The 24,295-nt window shown below is 37.2% G+C and overlaps 1 protein-coding gene across 2 annotated transcripts; it reads left to right on the forward strand.

Annotated features, from left to right (window-relative positions):
- Positions 1-4,777: 4,777 nt before the first annotated feature.
- Positions 4,778-24,044, forward strand: LOC121381239 (atrial natriuretic peptide receptor 1-like). Of its 2 annotated transcripts, none has more exons than XM_041510466.1 (16): positions 4,778-4,880; positions 8,160-8,241; positions 8,570-8,672; positions 9,222-9,434; positions 10,658-10,762; positions 11,182-11,253; positions 11,633-11,801; positions 13,331-13,489; positions 13,987-14,176; positions 14,728-14,868; positions 16,155-16,278; positions 16,901-16,969; positions 18,526-18,688; positions 20,349-20,459; positions 20,950-21,041; positions 22,633-24,044. In XM_041510466.1, the coding sequence occupies exons 2-16, from the start codon at positions 8,204-8,206 to the stop codon at positions 22,840-22,842; spliced, it is 1,959 nt and encodes a 652-aa protein (XP_041366400.1). In that variant the 5' UTR covers positions 4,778-4,880; positions 8,160-8,203; the 3' UTR covers positions 22,843-24,044. The 2 variants fall into 2 exon arrangements, with proteins under 2 accessions (XP_041366400.1, XP_041366399.1); XM_041510465.1 differs by lacking the exon at positions 4,778-4,880 and adding an exon at positions 5,543-5,679.
- Positions 24,045-24,295: the final 251 nt, after the last annotated feature.

Consider the following 24,295-nt stretch of genomic DNA (forward strand, 5'->3'; position numbering starts at 1 on the left):
TTTTTAACTGCCAGATTTTTTAAGATGATTACTTATGATAAAATGTTATGTACGTACTCTTTTCACCTAGATATTTAATATAATATAATATAATATAATATAATGTATTGTAATGTAATGTAATGTAATGTAATGTAATGTAATGTAATAGACTACACTGCACTACACTACACTACACTACAATACAAATTAATATACATGTATGTGTGTATATATACACGTACACGGACAGACGAACGCACACACATACCACACACACCACACACACACCACACACACACACCACACACACACACTTACACACATACAAAAACATACTATATATATATATATATATATATATATATATATATATATATATATATATATATATATATATATACTAAACCTTCCAAGAAACCGCATTACAATATATATTTAGTTATTCATATTTTTCACAATATTGCTAGTCAAACAGATTGCTACCTTACACATGTCACAAATGAAGCATTTTTTCCAGGAAATAAACAAATATGAGTGTTTTTTCTTAACACCTATTCACATTCATTCATCCCATAACGACGTATAATCATTCAAATATCTTGACCTTAACTATGAATTAGACCTCTTTCACATTCCCATTGCGCATGTGCGCGAAGAGTACCGTCCCTTGCCGAATTGGACGGTATCGAGGCTATATACAAATTGCGGGGGCATGATCGACAGTTGTCATGAGCGTCGTGAGTAGCTTCGTAGGAGCTGTGAATCTCTAGCGACTAACGTACATATTTCGTATAAGATGTTAAAATGGCCGCGAAAAACGGTCTACTAAAGTTTACATCGGAATGGTTTAAGACCAAAAGCAGTGAAACATTAACTTAGACGAAGTCTCTGGAGCCGCCTGTTACGGGTATTTTAACAGTGCAAAATTAAAAGATTCATACAATAAAATTAACTTTAGTGGAATGTGTTTGCTACTTTTGACAATTAGAATTATAGTTAAATATTCACGCGGATTTACCAGTGATGTTTAATTCTCCACATGTATCAGTATTTAAAATTTAATAAAATATGCCTCTCCTTCCCCCTAAAAAAACGCCCAACAAAACCCCTAACTCACAGACCTTTATCACAGCTCCATTTTCCCCTTATCGTTTCATTAAAGGGACATACCTGACTTTTCTGCAAGTTTTAAGATGTTATCGACTAACAGAGACTTTTTAGCGAGTGTAATTACATATTTAACTGCATATAAAATATTATTGGCTGTATATTAAATGTGTTTCTGATCGTTCTAATATTTGTACTAGGTTAAATTTCACTTTATTTCCTAAAACATATTTTTGTCGTACGTACGAAATTATTTAAAGACGAAATCCAGTTTGGGCTTCTTACAAATATTAAGACGATCAGAAACACATTGAATATACAGACACTAATATTCTAAACAAGAAAATATATTTAATATGAAAGTTTAATCGTAGAAATATTTTGTTAGTCGGAAACATCTTACAATGCAGCAAACTCGGGAATGTCCCTTTAAAAAAAGACAGTCGTACAACTACTAATCAGTGTTACATGTCTATCCACGAATTATTTATTTATTTATGTATTTATTTATTTACTGATTTATTTATCTTATTTTATTTATTATTTTATTTTATTTTATTTTCACTATCATTTATATCAGATACATACAACTTCACTTGAAACAATAGCTGATATTTACGAAGTTTTAAAACATATATGAGCTGTCAAACCTACAACTTAGTCAAACCTGACGTCAGAAACCGAGTAAATGCGGCTGTTTGCATTGTTTGTTTTGGAGAATTTAGAAGATGACATCTTCTTCTTTACACGAAGATCAGCTTAAAGTAAACATATATCTGTATGTACAATAGTGTTTGGTTACTATTTTGTGTTTTTTACCTGAGAACATTGGTCGAGATCGTCAGCGATACCATCAGTACTTTGATACACATTTACAAGCATAGCGAGAAGTGCTATATATCGATATGGTATGCAAGTATCACACGTTTTTATAACGTACATGATTATACATAACAAAGTTCAGCAACTTTTCCAAAGTGGTAGACCCATGCAACCCGATACGATCCTAATTTGATCTTTGGTCTAACTTATGAATATTGTATATAACTTCAGGCCCGTAGCCAGCATGATTAATGATTAGCGGGGTGGGGGGATCGAAATTTCATGTAAACGGAACTCATCAAACGCGAGCACCGAAGGCGCCGAGCCGTAAACGGGGGGGGGGGGGGGGGGGGGGGGGGGGGGTCCCCAGATTTATATATATATATATACACATGTATATATAACCCCTTGCCAAACAATGAGATGACGCCGGTTACACTCGAGAATAATACACGAACTTTTGTTGCGAAATATACGTTAACAAGTTGCATTAAGTTGTGGTATGCATGTAAAATGGACTGGTCACAGAGCCACGACAAGAAACCGTTTGTTTTCAATCGTACCAATGTATTTATAATAAATCATACATGGCATACTTCTCACATCCCACAAACAGGATAGCATACACGACGTCCTTTGATGGATTATTGGTTGGGACGGGAAATAATCAAACGGGCCTACTGAGGAGGATCGAACCTTCAGCAAATGGAGCCTCAGACAGACGTTCTTGCTACGTTATACCGGTCATTTTGGGGATAAGAACTTTTATATGTAAAATCCGATTTTTTTTTTTCATTTGAGCGGAACTCTCAATCCTGCGTGGGGGGATTGTCCGATACACCCCCCCCCCCCCCCCCCCCCCCCCCCCCCCCCCCCCCCCCCCCCCCCCCCCCCCCCCCCCCGGCTACGGGCCTGACATGGTACTTAATATGTTTGCTTCAAACATTCAAACAAAGTATTTTATGACTGGTACCTTATGACTGCGCATAATAAACCCTCATGAGTTTATAATAAAGAGACCCTCCTGAGTTTGTAGCTATATTATCAAGCTGTCGGCTAGTCTAATATGTTATAGACTAAATAAAACTTACATCTTTCTTAGGTTAAATAATCTTGCTTCCAATTTAAATAGCTGTATATGCAATACAGTTACATTTCTGACCATTCTTAGGTCGGTAGCAACCGAGACGTAGGAGGGGGGACTATAGCCCCACTTTTATAACCCCGGTTTAAAATATGGCTTTTGCCCCCTCCCCCCCCCCCACCCCACACACACACACACACATATTGTGCCCCCTCCCCTTCCCCAACTCCAGATATCGTTCCTACGGGCCTGATTCTAATGTTTTATATACCATAGCTCAAATGTCATAATGTATCGTTTAATTTTATTCCAAATACCGAACAACATTTTAAATAACTTGGTGAAAAGAAATCCCGACAAGAATCCTGAATGTATTTATCTGTATAATGCTTTATAAATATTTAAATCATGTTAAATACAATAAATATCTGCATACATACACGCGGGCACACATTAATATTATTTCAGCCTATATCCGATATTTATTGCGTACGAATCCGAATCGATGGTTTGTCAGGAGTTAACAACCAAATATTTGTTATTTCATGATAAGCAATAATTCACAAATGTATCCAATAAGTCTTGTTGGATGTCGACAGAATTTTCGGGTTCCCTACTGATCGAATAATTAATCATGGAGATATTCACATTCCTATTGCGTGGCCTTCCCATCCATTGTCTATGCCCCCCCCCCCCCCCCCCCCCCCCAAACTTGTCCACAGGTCTATTTTTGCGAGATCTCGCGTGAGTTCACGGTTTGCGTCCTCAAATTACCCCGCATCGAGCACATGCGCAGTGGAATGTGAAAGAGGTCTATTGGAAAACGAGGGACAAACTATATGGCCAACCGTCAACATTAATAAACAATAAACAATGTGGAAGACAAAGCAGGATCACGTGAAGTCTTTCCCACTCCTGGCTACAGTCGCGAGAGACACACTCGGCATTCAAGCTACTAACTTCTCTTCAGAAAGGGTGAATTCCACAGGCACAAACGTTATAACCGACAAACGACACTCTCTGTTTCGCCAAAATGCAGAGACACTCATATGAGGATATAAAAACGCTGATCTTATCCTATCCACACTGAATCGATAATTAAGTCGGTCAATAAACATTGCTTGACTTAACGAGTATATTTAATTTTTAATTTTTAGGATTCTGTTTTTGTATGTGCGAAGAATATCCACTGGTATTTAGTTTTGATCTCCGATTGGTGATGAGAGTTAATTTTCACTTGAATTATTTTGTGATCTGATTAAAAGCCAATAAATGATCACTTCCAAGATATTATCTCGTTTTAGTTCAACTGTACACACTAGTACTGGTTTTCTATTTAGGGCGCTTTATTATTTAAACTTCAACCTTGTGTAATCATGTTAATCACCGTACGTACTCCCAGTGCAGTGGATATTTATATTGTCTTTCTAATTTCCTTCACTGAGCTGAATATTCCTGCGTGAACTGCATCTGATACACTTGATTATTCTCCAAGGTATTCGAGATTCGAAATTCGATTCGATTCGAACATTTCCGAATATTTGATTCGAAGTTCGATTTGAACGGAAAATTTTGATTCGCATGGCCCTACTATGAATGTCCTAAGGCTAACTTTTCGAAGGGATACTTGGGGGTGGAAGTGGGGATTAATTATATACTATTACTTAAACTAGCTCTTAATTTAGTTTATTTCTAAAGCGTACATTTAATAGGATGACTATGATTTAGAGGATTTTGTTGTCAGTAATAATCGAGTGCTTCCTCTGTTTAACACAGGTTGTGCAGTATTACCGAGCTATTATATGGGGAGACGGCCAGAGCAGTGACGACTATATTCCTCCTGATACACCGGTTTGTGGATTCTATAACGAACTGTGCCCACAAGGTTTGTCATCAGATAAGCAAATCGCAGATCGCTGTCCGATATATTGTTTATATTACATATGAACAAATTAATGGATGAAAGGGAGGACAGAACAACTGATACGAATGAACAAAAGATAAACTGAATGAATGAATGAACAAACGAATTAATTAATTAATTAATTAACAATAAATACACTAGTATGATAAAAAGTATCAGTTATTGTGTATTGTTATTTGCTCATATGGTAAGTACTAGTATCCAAATAGGCATAAACATCTTTATTGTTTTTCGTAATAAAAGGGCTAAATCAATAAAAATAATCTATTGTCAATGTAACAAAAATGTAAAATTTTCATTAAGCAGTTAAGACTCGGTGTTAGGAGCTGTCATAAATTAATGTGTCAAGCGTCCTGTGGAATCGACAGTTATTCGCTATGAAAACCAATAGAAATAGTCATGCCACTGTCCCATAACTTGTGACAAAAACCGCATGCAGCCGATACAAAACATTGCAAATATCGCGGTTTGCAGACCAAGGGAGACAACTGTATTTCCCTTGAACATCCGTTCTTATTGATTTCGCCAGTTGTATCTTCTGGTCGTCTTGGTGAATCGATCGGTGTCCTACCGCCATGGGACGGCAGTTATTGTTCCTCGGTCACATGGCAAACATTCAAACGTTTTTTTGTCAGCCATAAACCAGTTAATAATAGTTACTGCCATAGTCGTTACGCAGAGTCCAAACATGTTATTGTTCTTGATTATAAGCTTCATCTTTGTTCCCAACTGACTTCCAGAGACTCGCCACTACCTGATTGTAAGTACACGGTTTTTTTTCCATTTAAAATATTCTACCTGAATGTATTATATGCTTTTGAAATACGATTCTACTATACGCATTGGCGGATACATGGGAAGTGAAGAATGTGTCCAACGCAACATTGGTTGTAGTAATGTACTTACAAGTGGTTTACAGACGAAACAGTCTCTATAACGTGTGGCAATAAGTTGGGTCGATTATCTGGTATGTGTAACCGAAATGCACATTACTAAGGCACGTATCACCGAGGTGCATATCATTAAGGCATGTATCACCAAGATGCGTATCATAAAGTTACGTATCACAGAGATTCTCATTATTAAGGCAGGCATCACCGAAATGAATATTATTACGTACCTATTCAAACTTACTATAGTGATAAAGACATTTTCCTGCCGTGTGATAAATTTATCTTGTATCGCACATATGTGCGATATGGACAGGACCTTTTAAATGGGGAATTTTGTATATTTACTAAGGCACGTACCACCGAAATAGGTATCATTAAGGCACGTATCACCGAGATGAGTATCATTAAGGCACGTATCACCGAGATGAGTACCATTGAGGCACGTGTCACCGAGATGCGTCTCATTAAGGAACGTATCATCCGATATGCGCATTATTAAGGCAAGTATTACCGAGATACGTATCATTAAGGTATACACTACCGATATATGTATCATCAAATTACGTGTCATCGATATGTGTATCACTAAGTTACGTAATATTTATGCGCGTATCATTAAAGGTAGAGTAAACTCAAACAAGAGATGTATGTGTTGGAAAGATGCATACCCGGACCACCAACGCATACTGACACTTTAAGAAATGAAAAATACGTAATTTTAGAGTTAATAAAAAACCTTGATTATTCCTGCTAACTGGGGGCAGCCATTTTGTTTCGTTTTTGTGACGTCCGGTGGTATAGCTTGGGGCGATATGACGTCAGCTCCGTCCATCTGCTCTATGCACAGTGTAAACAAACGCTCTAATTTACGACAAAGCGCTTCGCTTTCATCAACCTGACTTGTAAAACAATATAAATGACTTGATAGTATAATAAACTATTTAACTAAATATATTTCAATTAGAATCAATAGAACGAAATGGAGTTAATAGTATTTTTCTTTTTTAAAAAATCCAAAGAAAAAAATGCATATTATTAGGCCTATTGGTATGCTATGTTCGAGCAAAAACGACCACTCACGATACCCATGTGATAATTTTCTTTTCTTTGGGACTACGTAATTGGTCAGTTTTGTGATTTTAGATGGGAAAGTCTACTTAAGCAAGGGTTTGACAGAATTACTTACAGTAATAACGCAGGGCGGCTGGTAATGTCCATTACGAATAGAGGGGTATCCGTGCGGTTATAACACAATACCCTGTGATCTTAATAAAAGAGGCACATCTTTTTAGTGTGTCTAGACACAGTGTCTGGGGACCGTCTAAATATACACCTGCCAATCAGGAACCACAGGTACAGGCCACGGAAAGAAAAGACAAATTAACCAAGAAAACACTTCGATTATTATTTCAGTACATGGGTTAATTTATGTACAAAACATAACACAGTTATTTCAACACTCTGACAATGGTGGTTTATTTTGTATTGAAAAATAATATATAATTGTTATTGGCTTACTGGGATGACTATTATTACAGAACATTCCGATGCACCCGCAAACATCAGGTAAGTTTTGTTTCTTCAGTTCGAAGACTAATTCCTGACGTGACGCGTTAGGTATTACGTAACCACCAGCTCGCCAGAGGGCGTATTCACTAGGATGGTACAAAATATCTGCCCCCGTTATATATAATAGCCGTCACATTTAACCGTTTTATTAATTAACTATACGATTATACTTGTTGATATTAAGCAATAATGTGCATGATATATCGTTGAATATGCACACCAGGTCAAATGCCTTGATTGTCCCTTCCTTTAAGTTACGTATCACCGATATGCGTATCATTAAGTTACGTACCACCGAGATGCATATCATTAATGCATGTTCACCGAGATGCGTATCATTAAGTTACGTATCACAGAGGTGCGTATCATTAAGGCACATATCATCGCATTGGGTATCATTATGTTACATACTACCGATATGCGGATCATTAAATTACGTATCTCCGAGCTGCATATCACTAAGTTACGTACTACCGAGTCGTATCATTAAGGTTTGCATCACCAAGAGTGTACTATTAAAGTATGTACCACCAAAATGCATTCCATTCCATTAATTAACTGAATAGAAAGGTGATCAAGCTAGTCTATATAATTCAGATCACTTTATGAGGTATTTGATTGTTGCAATAGCACGCAGTTTGTTAATGGAAGTGGTTGCTTGGTCAGGTCCGTCTCAATAAAAGCAATTAATTATGGGATAAATGTTATTAAATTAAATTAAATTAAATTTTAGCGTAGATAAATATATATAGTTACTGTGTTATCTTGTCTTTTCCAGATGTCACCAAAACCGTTCTGCTGTCAACACTGTTAACAACAACAATGTTATTTGTGTTCATCGCTGGGCTGTGGTTTATTAAGTGAGCGTTTTTCTTTTCACATTCGTAAGAATTATATTTTTCTCTTTTTACTCTCTCTCTCTCTCTCTCTCTCTCTCTCTCTCTCTCTCTCTCTCTCTCTCTCTCTCTCTCTCTCTCTCTCTCTCTCTGTATCTGTCTATATCTCCACCTGTCTCTCTCTCTCTCTCTGTCCTAGGCTATTACTAGAGTATCTCTTTATTAAACAACATAATGGTGTTATTTTAGGACTGTTATTAATTCCGTAGCTTCGTTGATGTTAAGTTTATTTATTTATTTATTTATGTGTATTTTCATTTGTTTGTTTATTTATATTATTTTCTGCTTTCAGATGGTGGCGTCGGGAACGGGAAGTTAATCTCATGCCATGGAAAATTGCATATGCCGACCTGGACTTTAACTTCAGAGAAAAACAATTTAAATCAAAGGCAAATGTATGTTTCAAGAAGGACTACCCTTATCTGTTTGTCTTGTTGCTATTATTATTATTATTGCTAAGACCTATTCATTTCTCGTGGCGGGATGTAGCCCTGTGGTAAACCGACCGCTTTATTCGCGGTCGGCTTGGGATCGATCCCCGTCGGCTCCAGCCTGGTATATCAAATACCGTGATATGTGTTAACCGGTCTGTGGGATGGTGCATATAAACGATCCCTTACTACTAATGAAAACAATGTAGCGAGTTCGCTTTCTTAGACTATATGTCAAAATTATCACATGTTTAACATCCAATAGTCTATGATTAATAAACCAATGTGCTCTAGTGGTGTCGTTAAACAAAACAAAATTTAACTTATTCATTTCTCGTTTTAAAGTCATGAGTTAGTTTAAATAATATTGTTCCATACACAAATAATATAATTAGCGAAATCATTAAATGCGACAAAATAACTACATTACATTTTTATCATATTGTATCACATCATATCACATATTACGGATCTTGATTCTACAAATACGTATAAAGAATACCTATATTCTAGTTTCAGGGTATTTCGACATCACATGTTTCTGGCAGTCACGAAAGCGTTGGGAGTCGCAGTTCTATGCTCGGATCATGCAGATCGATAACAAATGGCGCCGTATTCAACCGGGACGCCAGCTTAGCGATGTATAAAAACTCAGTTGTGGTGGTTAAACGTATAATGAAAAGTAGAATAAATCTCAACAGAAATCTGCTGCTGCATATGAGAGAGGTACTTTTTATCTTACTAGCCTCAGCACCTGTAATTTTAATGGATCTAATAATAACCAACATGGCGACTTGGGGAGTTGTTGGATTTTGTCAGATCTACAAACGAAGAGTGAGCGGTAGATACTAAGATTTTTTTTAAGTCGGAATTCAAAGTTATGTTGCGTAACTCGGGGCTGCGGTGGGACGTTGAGGCGGGGGTGGGACGTTGAGGCGGGGGTGGGACGTCGAGGCGAAGGTGGGTTTAACCCTCCCTTTGTTTTTCAATTTTTGGGGGGATGAAGATGTTCCTTTTTCAGTTTAGTTTCATTTGTAATTTGTTCCCAATCACGCTATAGAAACTACTGAATAGGAACGTATCGCATATTTCCGTCACTCCGAAAACATCTTCGCGTATTTCTGGAGAAATCTGAGAAGTAATATGGTGCATTGCAATGCCTTTTCCACATACACATTTAAATTTAGATTTTAATACTAAATTGTTGTCAGTGAAACCGAGTTTGTTGATCAAACATAACATTTCGGAGATGAAAAAATCAGTTCCCAAATAAATTACAGTAAATAGCCGAAAATATTCGTTAAGAAATGTGTGAGAATTTTCACCCAGGAACAGTATTTTATACCATCTAATATTTTTAAATGTGGTAAAACAAATGTCTCGTATAATAAGCCGAAATCATGTCAGAATGGCTTTAAATGGGATCAGTGTTCGATAATGTTCTGTGATAGGGTCCCTAGATCTCCTAGTTTTGACTTTACGCCTGTGGTACTGAGCATGCTTGGATTTGTCCAACTCCCGTTTGTGATCAGACCACGAGCATGTTACAATAAGCGACCTTAGGTGTTAGGCAGTGAAAATGTAATACATTATTTGGGTTCTTTAATATTCCTATTGTTTTTTACAAACACATCAGGATACCGTTAATACACGCATGTGGTTTCCGTATAAATGTATGTTAACTATCTTGAAACATGTCATCCCCCATCAAACACTATAGAAATTAGCTGATTATAGCGAGCTAATATGTATTTACGTGGCCTATGTTAACGGATACTGAACAATGGAGGGAGATTACTGTGGGAGGTATATTATAAATGGAGACATAATAGAGATATTCTTGACATTCCAACTTTAATTGGTTAAATGTAATTTAACTCCCATAAATAAATAAAAATACTCCATTGACTATGTTTATGTTACCTTTTTATATATAATTTTCTTTGCAGTTATTTTGCATTAAACATGCGAACCTAGCGACATTTATTGGGATGTGTACGGAGATCGATAAGATATCTGTCGTGTGGGGATTCTCTTCCAAGGGTAGTCTTCAGGTAAGTAGATACATGAACGAGGGCGCAATACTCACGTTCGAAACATTACAAGTGCTTAATGGGCTTATGTGGGGCCCTAGTGAGATGTTGCAATGAGAAAAGGCTTGTTCACAAAAACAACTTTATCAACGTAATGTTTATTTGTTTGTTTAAGGCTTATTGGAGTTATTCTGCACTGCATAAATCATTTATTATATAATTTTGACACATTTTATTATGTTTATGTTTATTATGATTCATTTCACTCGTCAGTGACTTTTCTTGACGAATATTGCCGACATAACTAGTACTGGAGTCAGGATTAACATTAACTGAATTCCCCCATATTCATTATAACTTTGAAAACAATAACAAGTCAAATATATATTGTTCCATCATTTAATTTTATAGTACATATTTTACTGAATGTTCATTTCCAGGATGTAATCGACAACTGCAATATGAAGATGGACGGTGCCTTTCAGTTTCCAATTGCCATCGACATATGTATGGTTAGTTTGATTTGTTGTGATTTTATCTCTCTGTACGTCCTCCCCTACATCTTAAAATCAACTTGCTATGCATTGGACCATATTAAAACCATTATACAAGATCATGAAGACCGTAGTCGTGCTTGTTGTCAAGTCAATGGAGTTGTTCATCCGTCTAAAGTGATGGGACACTATGGATAACAATATGTTATGAAACGTTGTACTGTAGGATTTATATGTTAAAATATAAAGTAAACCATTAATTGTTGAAAATATAACAAACATACTGAGTAACATCGGCTCGCATCTAGCGCCTTAATATCACAATCTCATTATTTTCTGTATCTACTGTATTAATATTTTATCCACGTAAATGTCTTCTTGTCTGTGATGTTGGTAGGGACTAGTGTATCTCCATGCAAGCGCTCTGAAACTCCACGGCAACTTGAAGAGCACCAACTGTGTTATAGACAACCACTGGGTCTGTAAACTGACAGATTTCGGGATGCGTCCTATAAGACAAGGTGAATCTCAGAAGACCGATGTTAAAGAAGATGATGTGTATTCAGGTATGCAACCTGTTGGCATTATGTCCATTCCAACTGAAAGACAGAAAGATGGGGTTTATTTAAAAAATCACTCAACACATTTATTTACGGTTATGTTACGTCGGACATACACATATAATTATAAACAATGGGAGAGGGAACCGGTTGCAGCAGCAAGGGATCTATTATATGTACCACCCTACAGACAGGATAATATATACACGGTATTTGTTACACTAGCCACGGGATATTAGCTGAAACAAGGTATAGCTTAATAGGCCCACAGACTGGCGAGCACTTTACCACACTGAGCGACGTCCCGAGCCTGCAACTGACAGAGCTCTCGATATAATCCAGTGGCTAGAACATGCCTGATGTTTGATTATTCACAGCATCAAATGTCTTCGCTGGACTCATATACTTTACTATTGTGACCAACATATCACAGGCAGAGGTGTATGTAGTTCAGTCTATAGGAAGTGCATATTGAATATCCCTTGCTGCACACTAGTGAAGGCATGTACGACCAATATATTTCTTCTCAACCAGGCTATACCGTTAGCACATATTGATAACTCATAGCTATTGAAAATTATTATGTTATGTATTATTCGCTATCAGAATGGATTGGCTAAAATCATATTGTTCTGACATGTTATAAATATCTCGTATTGGTAACACCTGAGGAATATTAAATAACTCAATAAAGTAGTCTGTATTAGGTTGCGGCTTTAAATGATTTATCGAAATTTTGTAGTACCTGTATAAATAAAACCCCGCATACTCGTTATGCATTAAAATAATCTGTATTACATCTCACCTAATGTGTGCACATTAGTGAGCTCCGTGGATAAGCTGCTGGACAATCAAGCTGACGACAGTGGTTCAAATCCCGTCAAAGCTGGCTCACACATTCATTCATCTTTCTCATCTATCACCCTCTGCCTATCATTCTCATTATCTTAATATAAAACACTTTCCAATTCCTCCCACGATTTCAATCTGTTTCGATCCTTTTTGTCAATTTCCTCCGACTCTGTCTTCTGAGATGTCCACACCATCGCCTACCTGTCTCCACTTCCTCCACGGGTGCAGTCTCAGTGTATTTCCCTGCACCCACCTGGCATCCTCGTCCTCTGCCGCTAATACAGCTGGTCTGACCCACGGCACTAACTAACGACCGCCGGTAGTAGAGGTGCATAGTAGGTGGTTACAAATGACTCTTAACAATGCCAGAAGTAACTACTGAACACCCCCCGAAGTGGTCAGACTAAGCCCACAGTGAAAAGCTGATGGGGAACAGGTGTGTGGCACAGATAGCCACAAGAGACTAGCACCTGTCGCGGATGGCGAGACAAGGACTAGGATGTGGAGATGGACAGCGAAAGAAGTTGAAAGATAGGAGGAGTTGCCAGATCGGGAAGAAATGAGATGGAATTCAAAGAAGAGAAAGGAAAGGGGGCACTGGGATAAAAAAAAGTGCACATTTGTGGAACAGTCCTGAAACTATGGAACTTTACTATATTTTATTTTGCTGCACACCCCCTCAGACTTGTTCTGGATGGCTCCGGAACGTCTTCGTGATCACCTAGCAACGAGCACCTCACGCCCTACCCAGCAGAGTGACATCTTCGCCCTTGGCGTCATCTTGAAGGAACTACTTTCTCTCAGAAGGCCGTACGCTAATGAATCAACTTTCACTCCGAAAGGTCAGTATACATATGTATGTAAATGTGCGTATATGTATGTGCACAAGTTTAGACACATACATATACACATGTGTTGTGTATACGTGTGTGCGTCATGGAGTTAGTTCTATAATCCTTTCTAGTTTAATGGTACAACAAGGTCATAGCTACACTACTCCATCAGTCATGGCAATGAAAATGTTGTATGATATTATCATCACCTGGAACTTAGAATAGCATTGCGTTAAAAGGAACGAACATGATGAATTGCAAGATGGCAATTTGGGGTTAAAGTTAGATGTAATCAAGTCAATTGTTCTCAGTTTAATTTAGACTCGTAGCAATACCTCATGTTACCTTATAGGAATAACTGTGGTTTCAGAACGGACGATGGCAAAGGTAACGTCATTGTAACACGATACATTTATGGGTTTTGTTGTGTGTTTACTTTTGTTCCGTTCTGTATGTGTGTACACAAATGAAACTCCATATATGTTTTATTATATATCCAATTTTAGAAATAGTGCAGGCTGTAGCACACCCTGTTGACAAGTTGATGCGCCCAGTGATCCAAGACATCCACGATGAATATTACTCCATCCGCCTGTCTTTCAACAAACTGATCCACCTCTGCTGGGCTGAGGATCCAGAACAGAGACCGACAGCCAAGATAGTTCTCAAAAATATCAAGCGGTTCAGCCCTTACAGGTACTGTGCTATCTAACATTAATTGTAACAGCATTGTAGTTAAATTATGTAAATCTATTTAAAGTAAATGAGTTTCCGATTGCTGGTGAGCTGATGTTTCGAGTCTAGAAGCGAGCAGTCACAAGACTTTGTTTAGATGGAGGTGTAAGTTGAAAATTTAACTGCTATTCAACACAGAGCCAATGACCAAATGTCTCCAAAGCAATACTATCAAAATCTCCCATTGAAAGTATTCAAACCATTTACAAACCCTGCTGTACTGTGCATGTTACGATTTATATGAATCTAAGCTATTTTCATTCCATGTTTCTTTGCACCAAAGTTGTCATATTTGCGATAGATTAAAAGTTGTGTCTACGGTATATTGAGATATATGTTAACAAAATCAATGTTTTTTGTTGCGAAAAATATCACCGTCATCTTCAAGAGAAGAAATAAATAAGTAAGCTATCAAGATAATATAGACAAAAGGCTGACTTGGTAGTGACGCAACAGCTATACTTTTTATAATGGGACTTAAGTGCAACCAGAAGGTTTATTTCGTTATATAGGACATCATCGGTGATGGACAACATGTTAATGATGATGGAGCGCTACTCGAACCGACTGGAGGAAATCGTGGCGGAGCGGACGGCACAGCTGGAGGACGAGAAGAGGAAAACGGATCAACTTCTCTACAAAATGTTACCAAAGTGAGGATAACAAGTCACACAAGTGTAGTGTTCAGATCATACCATGTTCGTGTATTACTATAATGAATATAATATTATTTTCCTGTCAAAATGTGGGATAATGGGGTTGTTGAAGCCTAAAATGTCCCAACTGCGACATTGTTGGCCGGTGCTCGGCCCAAGATGTCCCAATTCTAAAACATATGTACCAAGTCTTCCTAAAATATCACAACTGCTGACTAGAGTGTTGAAGCAGAAAAATATACGAATAGCAGTACATATTCGTACGTATATATGTATTTATGTATGAATATCTATATATTGTATGTATATCGAGGTTGACAGTTACATACATACATAGATATTAACGCACTGGCGCAGGGAATAATTAAATCCTTTCTGGCCTCACAAATTGTCCCATGCCGTTGCTGGGACTCGAACCTGTGGCACCGAATCGCCAGCAAATTGCAGACTAACCACGATGCGCTCTGAGCTATTGAGGCATTCATAAAAAGGATGCTCTTTAATTCAACCACATGCACGGGGCCTACAATCTACACGGTCGATACCGCTTACGTGCATGAAGTAGTGGGCAGACCTGGCACTATTCCAGAGACAGGATAGCCCATACCAAGGCCTTTGATATGCCAGTCGTGATGTGTGTGTGTGTGTGTGTGTGTACTGAATTTGTTAACCTGAATTCAGAAGTTAGAGGGCGATCACCCTGTAAACAAAACGTAAATGCAGTTTGTTCTGTCTGATCCCATTCCCTTTTGAAAGCAGAATCCGCTTGACGGTTTTTCAATCTGCATTTCGTGTTCTTCTTTTCCAATTTGTTTATTTTTATTATTGGTTACTAGTATTGTATAATTTTCGAGTGATATAGAAAAACGCTTTACCCATACTGACACCCATATCGATCCACTGACAGACTAATGACATGTATTGAATATTCAAGTGTAATTGTTGGACAGTTCTTCAAGATTTGTATTGTACAGCTTTAAACATTTACTGTTAAAACCAATGTATTAATTAAATATACATCTAATATTTTTATTTAAGTGTACAGGAAACGAAAACCAACTTAATGACTGTTAGTACCTGTTCTTTTATTTTTCATTAAGTCATTGTGGGTTTGACGTCGTTTATAGTCCTTCAAATAAGAAACTTCTACAATATAGATATGTAGTAATACTAAGAGACGATTAAAATATACATGTACAATATATATTTGCCTAGTCACGGTAAAATGGCTATTTGTGTGTTACATTACGAACGTATTGAAGTAATTGGACTCGTTTCCTCAGGACAGTAGCCGACGAGTTGAAGCTGGGAAACCCTGTGCCGGCTGAATACTACGATTCAGTGACCATCTTCTTCTCTGACATAGTCGGATTCACCAGTCTGGCAGCAGAAAGCACGCCTTTGGAGGTATCAGCCTTAGTCGTGTTACACAATCTTCAATATCATGTTTTCTTACCTAAATGCTAAAGTTTATTTTTACTAATTATTTCATATACATATTTTATTGCGTCATTGTGAGTTTGTTAAACCTTTTTTCTCTGAATGGCTTCCCCTGTGTCTTACAATTAAATATTATAGACATACAAGCATACATGGCAGAGTTACGGTCAGGCACAATATATATATATATATATATATATATATATATATATATATATATATATATATATATAATTCAAATTGAACAGAAAAGACTCCGTTTGAAAATTTAGGTTTATAATTTATCTGTTCAATTTATCATGTGATGAGCCTCATTCCTTAGCCTCATCAAGGTCCCTGCATGTGATAAACCTTTGAGAATGTGTGTATAAAAAGAATAGTTGATAATAGTAGCATTTGTGGTACATTTTAAGACACCAACTGTTTCGGGTGTTCTCAGTTGTTTTTTAGGTGGGGATTTGTTTGTTTGTTTTTTTGTGGGTTTTTTTTTTTGGGGGGGGTCATTTTAAATTTACCTTCCCTTGATTAAAAATGTTTTTGATGTCTTCCGTGTTTGGAATAGTTCTACGTTTCTTATTACTTTTTTCAGATTGTCGATTTTCTGAATTCACTGTATTCCAGTTTCGATGACATAATCCAGCGATTTCAGGTTTATAAGGTAAATATATAAAGGTATATATATATATAAAGTATATAAGAATTTACAATTGCCAAAATTGTAAGGTATATTAGATATGGGGAATGGGGAATTAATTGGGCAAACATTACAACCGGTAGTTCAGTATCTTCAGTATGTTGAAAGTTGAGTTTTTTTGTCAGTAGTGGGTGATACCGCCACGATGTGTCAGACATTCATTCAGTCGACGAGGCATGATGCGTATGAGTCTCCCAATGGGCTTTTGATGGAGTCTGTCCCACTCCTCTTGCAGCGCCTGACCAAGTTCCGCTAACGTGGACGGCGGTCTTTGGCGTTGACGCACACGTCTCCCCATCATGTCCCAGACGTGTTCAATGGGGAAAATGTCTGGGCTCATTGCTGGCCATGGAATTCGATAGATGTTGTGCTGCTGGAGGTGAGCACTGACGATTTGTGCACGGTGAGCACGGGCATTGTCCTCTTGAAAAACAAAACGTCGACCCACACGCCTAGCAAACGGGACGACAAAGGGTGTCAGTATGTTGTCCCGGTAGTACTGCCCATGACCCTTCCTTGCACAATATAGAGGGGGGGTTCTTTCAGTCATAGTGATACCACCCCACACCATAACCGATCCATAGCCAAATCTGTCATGAAATCGCATTGTGACGTTGGCGTGCCGTTCATTTCGTCGTCGCCAGACCCGACCACGCCTGTCAAGGAAGTCCAAAGTGAATAGGGACTCATCTGAAAACATGACACGTGACCAGCGACGAATGCCACAGTTCTGACGTTCCCTACACCATTCACGTCTGTGGGCAATGTGACGATTTGTCAAGGTAGGCACATCCCGGGGCCGTCGAGCATGAAGATGAGCTGCATGAAGACGATTTCTAATCGTCTGACCCGTAACTCGGACACTAGCCTGATGAAGCTTTGCAACAATTTAATTTGCAGTTTGAGATCGATTTCTTATAGCCTGGTTACGGATGAATCGATCCTGTACTCCTGTCGTTGCCCTGGGACGACCCTAACGGGGTCGATCGTCAACATTTTGGGTTTATTGGTACCTGTTCTATAGTCTGTTAATCACTGACTTTGAAACATTGAAGGTGTTGGCCACTTCACGCTGACTTTTGCCCGTTTGCAGCATGCCAACAGCCCGTAGACGCTCATCGCGTTGCATACGCCGCATCGCAAATTCAAACAATAAAAATGACTAAAAACAAAACAATAACAACTGTATGATCAACAGAATGAAAACGATTGACAGAAATAATGTTCCACAGTGATTAATGGACCTTCCTGGAAATTGTCAAGATCGAGAATGACACCCCACGCACAGGTACTATGGGTGTGTGTGTGTGTGTGTGTGTGTGTGTGTGTATGCGTGCGTGCGTGTGCGTGTGTGTATGCAAGTAGACACAGTCAATAGTCAGGGGTGGATGAAATAAGACCGCAATTTACCATCGATTTGTTTTAAAATTGTAAAATATGAAAAACTGAATGAAAAGAAAGTAGATAATGTACAGGAAGTTAACTATTTTAATAGAATAACACCATTTAACTATCTACAGGTGGAGACGATTGGTGACGCATACATGGTGGCGAGTGGACTTCCGGTACGCAATGGCAACAGACATGTGACGGAAATGGCCGATGTGTCACTTTCACTTTTACAGTGTGTGCAGGAATTTGCAATTCCACACAGACCAGATAGACAACTACAAATTAGAGCAGGTAATATATATATATATATATATATATATATATATAATTGGTATATCTGTGTTAATGTAGAATGCAATTTAGATCACACTATAATATGGATATCGCTTAGGTTCATTAGCATGAAAAAAACCTTATCATGCAACCATGCTTCCTATTGACCTGATAACCCCAACCGGATAATTGGAAGTGTTATCATATCACTAGGAAATGATATCATGTCACTAGGAAATGAGTTGTACGCATGACGAATGTTTGCTCAAGTTTTCAGGTAGATCTTTTTCTCATTTTTCAAACATCCATTTACAGCAATAATTGTTGAACAGCACAAATAAATATAACATTTACAACTCCTGTAACATTAAATTAACTCTTATGTTTCAATTCTCCATTATTCGCTCCAATTCGGAACGAGCCAGCGTTTTTAATTAAACATTTTGAAACAAAAACGCAAGTAGCTTGCTGCAAATAATGTTTACATTAGGAACAGCCTCTGATGTCACAGTCACTAGCAGCCAGTGATGTATGTCACACATAAACTTGAGACTATTTTCACAGAAAAGGGTGCAACAATTGTAATGTGACACAACAGACTTTGAAATATAATCAAAGTATTTTATTTAAAATTTGGAAAGATAACTTTTAGGCTGGCTATGCCATTCCCAAGATGCTTTTGGGCACCTGCTATTGTTCGACTTCCGGAAGTAGTTTCTACACGATAAAACTAATAGTTTCTATACCGCTTTTGACTGAAACATATTACAAACATATAACTTGAAAGGGGTTGCATGGTATATAAAAATCAGGTTACTACGTTTTGATATCGTAGTTATTTAGCTCGCCAAATAACCACGATATCAAAACGTAGTAACCTAATATTCTATTATACACATGTATATCATTTTATCTTCAGATAATTGTACTTTCAAAATAAATCTTGTTAAAGGAACATTCCTGAGTTTGCTGCAATGTTTTAAAATGTTATCGACTAATAAAATATTTCTACGATTAAACTTAAATATTATTATTATTTTTTTTTTTATATTTTTTTTTAGAATATTAGTGGCTGTATATTAAATGTGTTTCTGATGGTTCTAATATTTGTACTTGGTTAATTTTAATTTTATTTCCTAAAAAATATGTTTTCGTACGTACGAAATTATTTGAAGACAAAATCCAGTTTGGGCTTCTTACAAATATTAAGGTGACCAAAAACACATTGAATATACAGACACTGATATTCTAAACAAGAAAATATATTTAATATGTAAGTTTAATTGTAGAAATATTTTATTAGTCGGAAACATCTTACAATGCAGCAAACTCAGGAATGTCCCTTTAAACTTGAGAGTATTTATTCAAATTTGGGGAATATGGCATAATGTATTGTTATGGAGACTGCGGACTGGTTAACCTGACATTATCGAACACCTTGATGCTATTCAGTTGCAGTAGACTTGATAGTTGTAGTTGTTCAAACATGCACACCCATCCAAACGGTAGGACGCATTGATATTTGAAAGCAGATATGTGGTAAGAAGTGGGTAAATCTCGTAATGAGTCATGTTGTTTTTGCAGTTTAATTGTAGATTGCAATTCGCATCATTGTCAGTTATTATTGGTAAATGGTGCCTAATGTTTTCGAGATTAAAGAATGAGTTTTCATTGCCAGGTCTACACACGGGCCCTGTAGTAGCCGGTGTTGTCGGACTGACGATGCCAAGGTACTGTCTGTTTGGAGATACCGTAAACACGGCTTCAAGGATGGAATCCAATGGAAAACGTGAGAAAATTAGTCAATAATATAGGCAATATATTCTTTCAAAATATTTGAATGTCCATGGGCGTGTAACGTACTTTAGAAATGGTTTTAAATTAACTGTAATAAAAGGGGAATGTAGTGTCCAGAATTTTGTAAACGGATTGTAGGTTTGTATATAATTACATTGGAAAACTTTAGTTAGACTTCTGTTTCTAAATACTAACATGTATTTGTGATATTCGTGTCTTTTATGAATATATTTAAAAACAAACAAAAAAACACTGCTGTGCTGGGTAACATTAAACATTTAATTAACATTTCTTATAGTTAGTGTTTGTACATTGCAGTTCTCACGCAAAACCACACACAAAAATACCCACTAACCAATTAATATAAATATATATATATAATTATATACATATACGTGTACACCTTATATTTTGTTCTGATTGTTTTTACTACACGAAATACACCATGTTACATGTTGCAATGTTATCTTGACATTTTGTAGCTTTGCTTATCCAAATCAGCCCCACAACTCGGAATGTTCTAAAGCTGCATGCACAATACAAGATACAGTACAGAGGACAAGTGTTTATCAAGGTAAGCGAAATACCCGTCAGTGTAAGCAGCCTAACTATAATGACACTACACAGTTTGATCCATACTAATGCATTTCTTTTGTGACTTAGTGTATCTTTGAATCAAACGTTAATACCAATAGATAATAGCTAATTAATTTAATTAGTGGATGTTTTCCTTGTTAAGCAAACGAAGGGCGTTCTAGAGTATAATGGCGGTTTCCTCTGAAAACTACGTGTAAAAAAGGTCAAATGTTTGACATGCAATAGCCAATGATCAATTAATCATTCTGTTCCAGTAATGTCGTTAAACAAAACATACTTTAACCGCAGGCTTAACTTACTATTGTCAAAAATGACGTGATAATTTACAATAAATTCATGGCAGCTGCAAATCACTCAGGCATATGTCGAATGACAGATGATGATTTAATTATTGTCTAAGAAGGCCACGGAATCATTTTTGTTAAAACGTCCTGTGGAGAATAGTTTAGGACGTAAGAGTTTTACATGATTTCATATAAGAGATAACTGTTTATCGATTATTCAAACCACAGTTATCGCTCCGGATACCACACGGTGAAAATACAAGCAGAGTTTCAATTCGAAAACTAGGACAATGCATGTTTTATGCCTGCGAAGTGACAAACTTTCATGTTTAATAATATTTATTATTACACACCAGTGTAAGATATTGCTCATGTCATAACAATCACTCAATATCTAACTAGTGTAATATTGGCGTGACGTAGATCACTTGCTGACCCAGTTCCTAGACAAATAACATGTAGTAGGTCTCGACATCTGCTTACTTCTGCGTTGCAGTTTGTTTCTAGTTGGTTTGTAATAAATAAAATACTAAACTAACTTGCCTGTCATACCATTTGTTTTTTATGAAACTCGTGAACAGTGTGATATGATAGGCAAGCTCATTTAGTATTCTATATATATTATAATAAATATTTGTACCATAGGTCAGCTTTGTAAACATGCTATACCTCTGTTACAACTACGTAATACCAACGAATACATCAAATGTGTCTGTTTTATTTAACTACTTTGCACGACTAGCGTAAGGTTGCTTAGGTGAACGGTTGTACATATTTCGTTTGCGAGCTGTAAGTCACAATCAACCTTGATGTAGCTGGGATTATTTCGTGGAACGAGACCCAGAGGTATGTAGATTGGTGGGTGTATATGCACGCCTGTTCAACAGTTCATCATTGTTTTGCCTGTACATAAATATGATTTGGAAACACAATAATGATTCTGTACATTCGGCTTTATTGGAGAGGTTATTACACCTTGATTTGATTTTGCAATGACGAAACACATCAATATTTGGTGCACACGTTCTAATGTCATTGCTATCGAGTTGTTTTAACACAACCGACCATATTAATAATATCCATTGTGTTTCAACTATACATCTCGATTGCAATTGTTAGTACTAATTGTTAATCCTCGGCCAGATATATTATGTCGTGTCCTTAAAATAGAATGACTACACATATCAGTGAACTACCCTGTTTCACCTGCCGTTAATCACTACCCTACACCGACAATTCAGATAACTCAGGTGTAATGAATACTGCATCATTTACAATTTTCAGGGAAAGGGTGTGATGAATACGTTCTGGCTTCATGGGAAGGAAGGTTTGTTTGAAATCCCTAAGGAAGTAATTGAAGCGTACAATAACGAAGAAATGGAAAACAGACAGTCCACGAATATGCCTTCGAGTGACTGCTCACAAAGTGACAATGGCGGTGTCGGGACTCAAACAGCTAATTCTCAAACAGGAACTGATTCAGCGAGTGCTTAGGAGGCTGCTGTACCAGAATAGAAGAGGAATGTGACATAATTATATGTATATATATATATATATATATATATATATATGTAGTTCTCACACTATTTGTCTATGCGCCAATATGATTATAGCCTTATGGTTAAATGTAATGACTTTACGGTCTTTACTGCATATGAGATGTTTCTTTGATTGTGTCTGTATAACAGTTGTGCTGATTTACTTCCATAACATAATAAAAGAAACCTATTTCTGTTCCATGGGAACGGTTATTATCCAAGAGGGCTTTATAGACGCTTCCCAACAATCACGATAGCATATAGCAGTCGTAGATTCTTGAAGGAATGGGCAACATAACAAACAACGTGATGCAGACAGCATAGATCTGGGTGTTATGATGCCCAGTACTACTAAGCATTATTCAGCACAGATGAAAACTGAAAATGGTCTGATACGGTCAAGATTGCAAACAGAAACTAGCCGCATTAAGACGTCTCGTCCGCACATTTAAAACCCGATTCAAACTAACTGAAAATCGGTTACAAACGGTTAATATTCAGGATATGTAAAACACCACTGGTGTTAAAAACACGCATGCAGTAATACTGAATTTTTAATATAAATGTAGTGTATTACATTAAAGTAATGGAACTGTACACATAAAACAGTATAGTTTTGTGTAGGTGCTGCGAAAACAAATCTGAATTTCATGTATATGCTGACAGGAAAAAAATGAATCAAGACACAGTTGTTACGGTTATATGGCGTCGGACATGGTTAAGGACCACACAGATATTGAGGGAGGAAACCCGCTGCCGCAAGGGAACTTTTATATGCACCATCCCATAGACAGGATAGCACATGCCACGGCCTTTGATGTACCAGTCATGGTGCACTGGCTGGAGCGAGAAATAGCCCAACGGGTATCGATCCCAAACCGATCACGCATCAAGCGAGCGCTTTACCACTGGGCTACGTCTCGCCCCATTTGTTACGGAAGTAGTGGATGAGATATTGAAACGAAATAATTGTCAAGCCATCTGATTTTTCTGCCTGTTGTTAGAAGAATTTAAAAACATCAAGTGTCCAACAGTACAGAACTGATTGTAATAATTGATTTCCAGATTTGTTAAAAATTATATTTTAGAAAATACCACATCAGATGCGTCACCGGAGGAGGAGTTCTCATGCCATACAAATAAATTGAATATTTTTAACATATTTTTGTTGTCTGTAGATACATTCATGGTGTTGGATGGTATATGTTTCCCACTAGATTGTATTTGATGTACAGCTAGGGTCTATCAAAATGCTTGTCCATCATTATGACTGTTACTGTTCATCGTGTTAGTACATTGCTCAGTGGCGAGAAAATTAATGTCTCCATAGCAACACTTCAGCACTGTTTAAACTACGGCTATTTCGTGTCTCTTAGATTTTATTTTATCCGACGAGAGAAATGAAACGT

This window comes from Gigantopelta aegis, chromosome 9 (assembly GCF_016097555.1).
Source record: "Gigantopelta aegis isolate Gae_Host chromosome 9, Gae_host_genome, whole genome shotgun sequence".
NCBI classification, from domain to species: domain Eukaryota; kingdom Metazoa; phylum Mollusca; class Gastropoda; order Neomphalida; family Peltospiridae; genus Gigantopelta; species Gigantopelta aegis.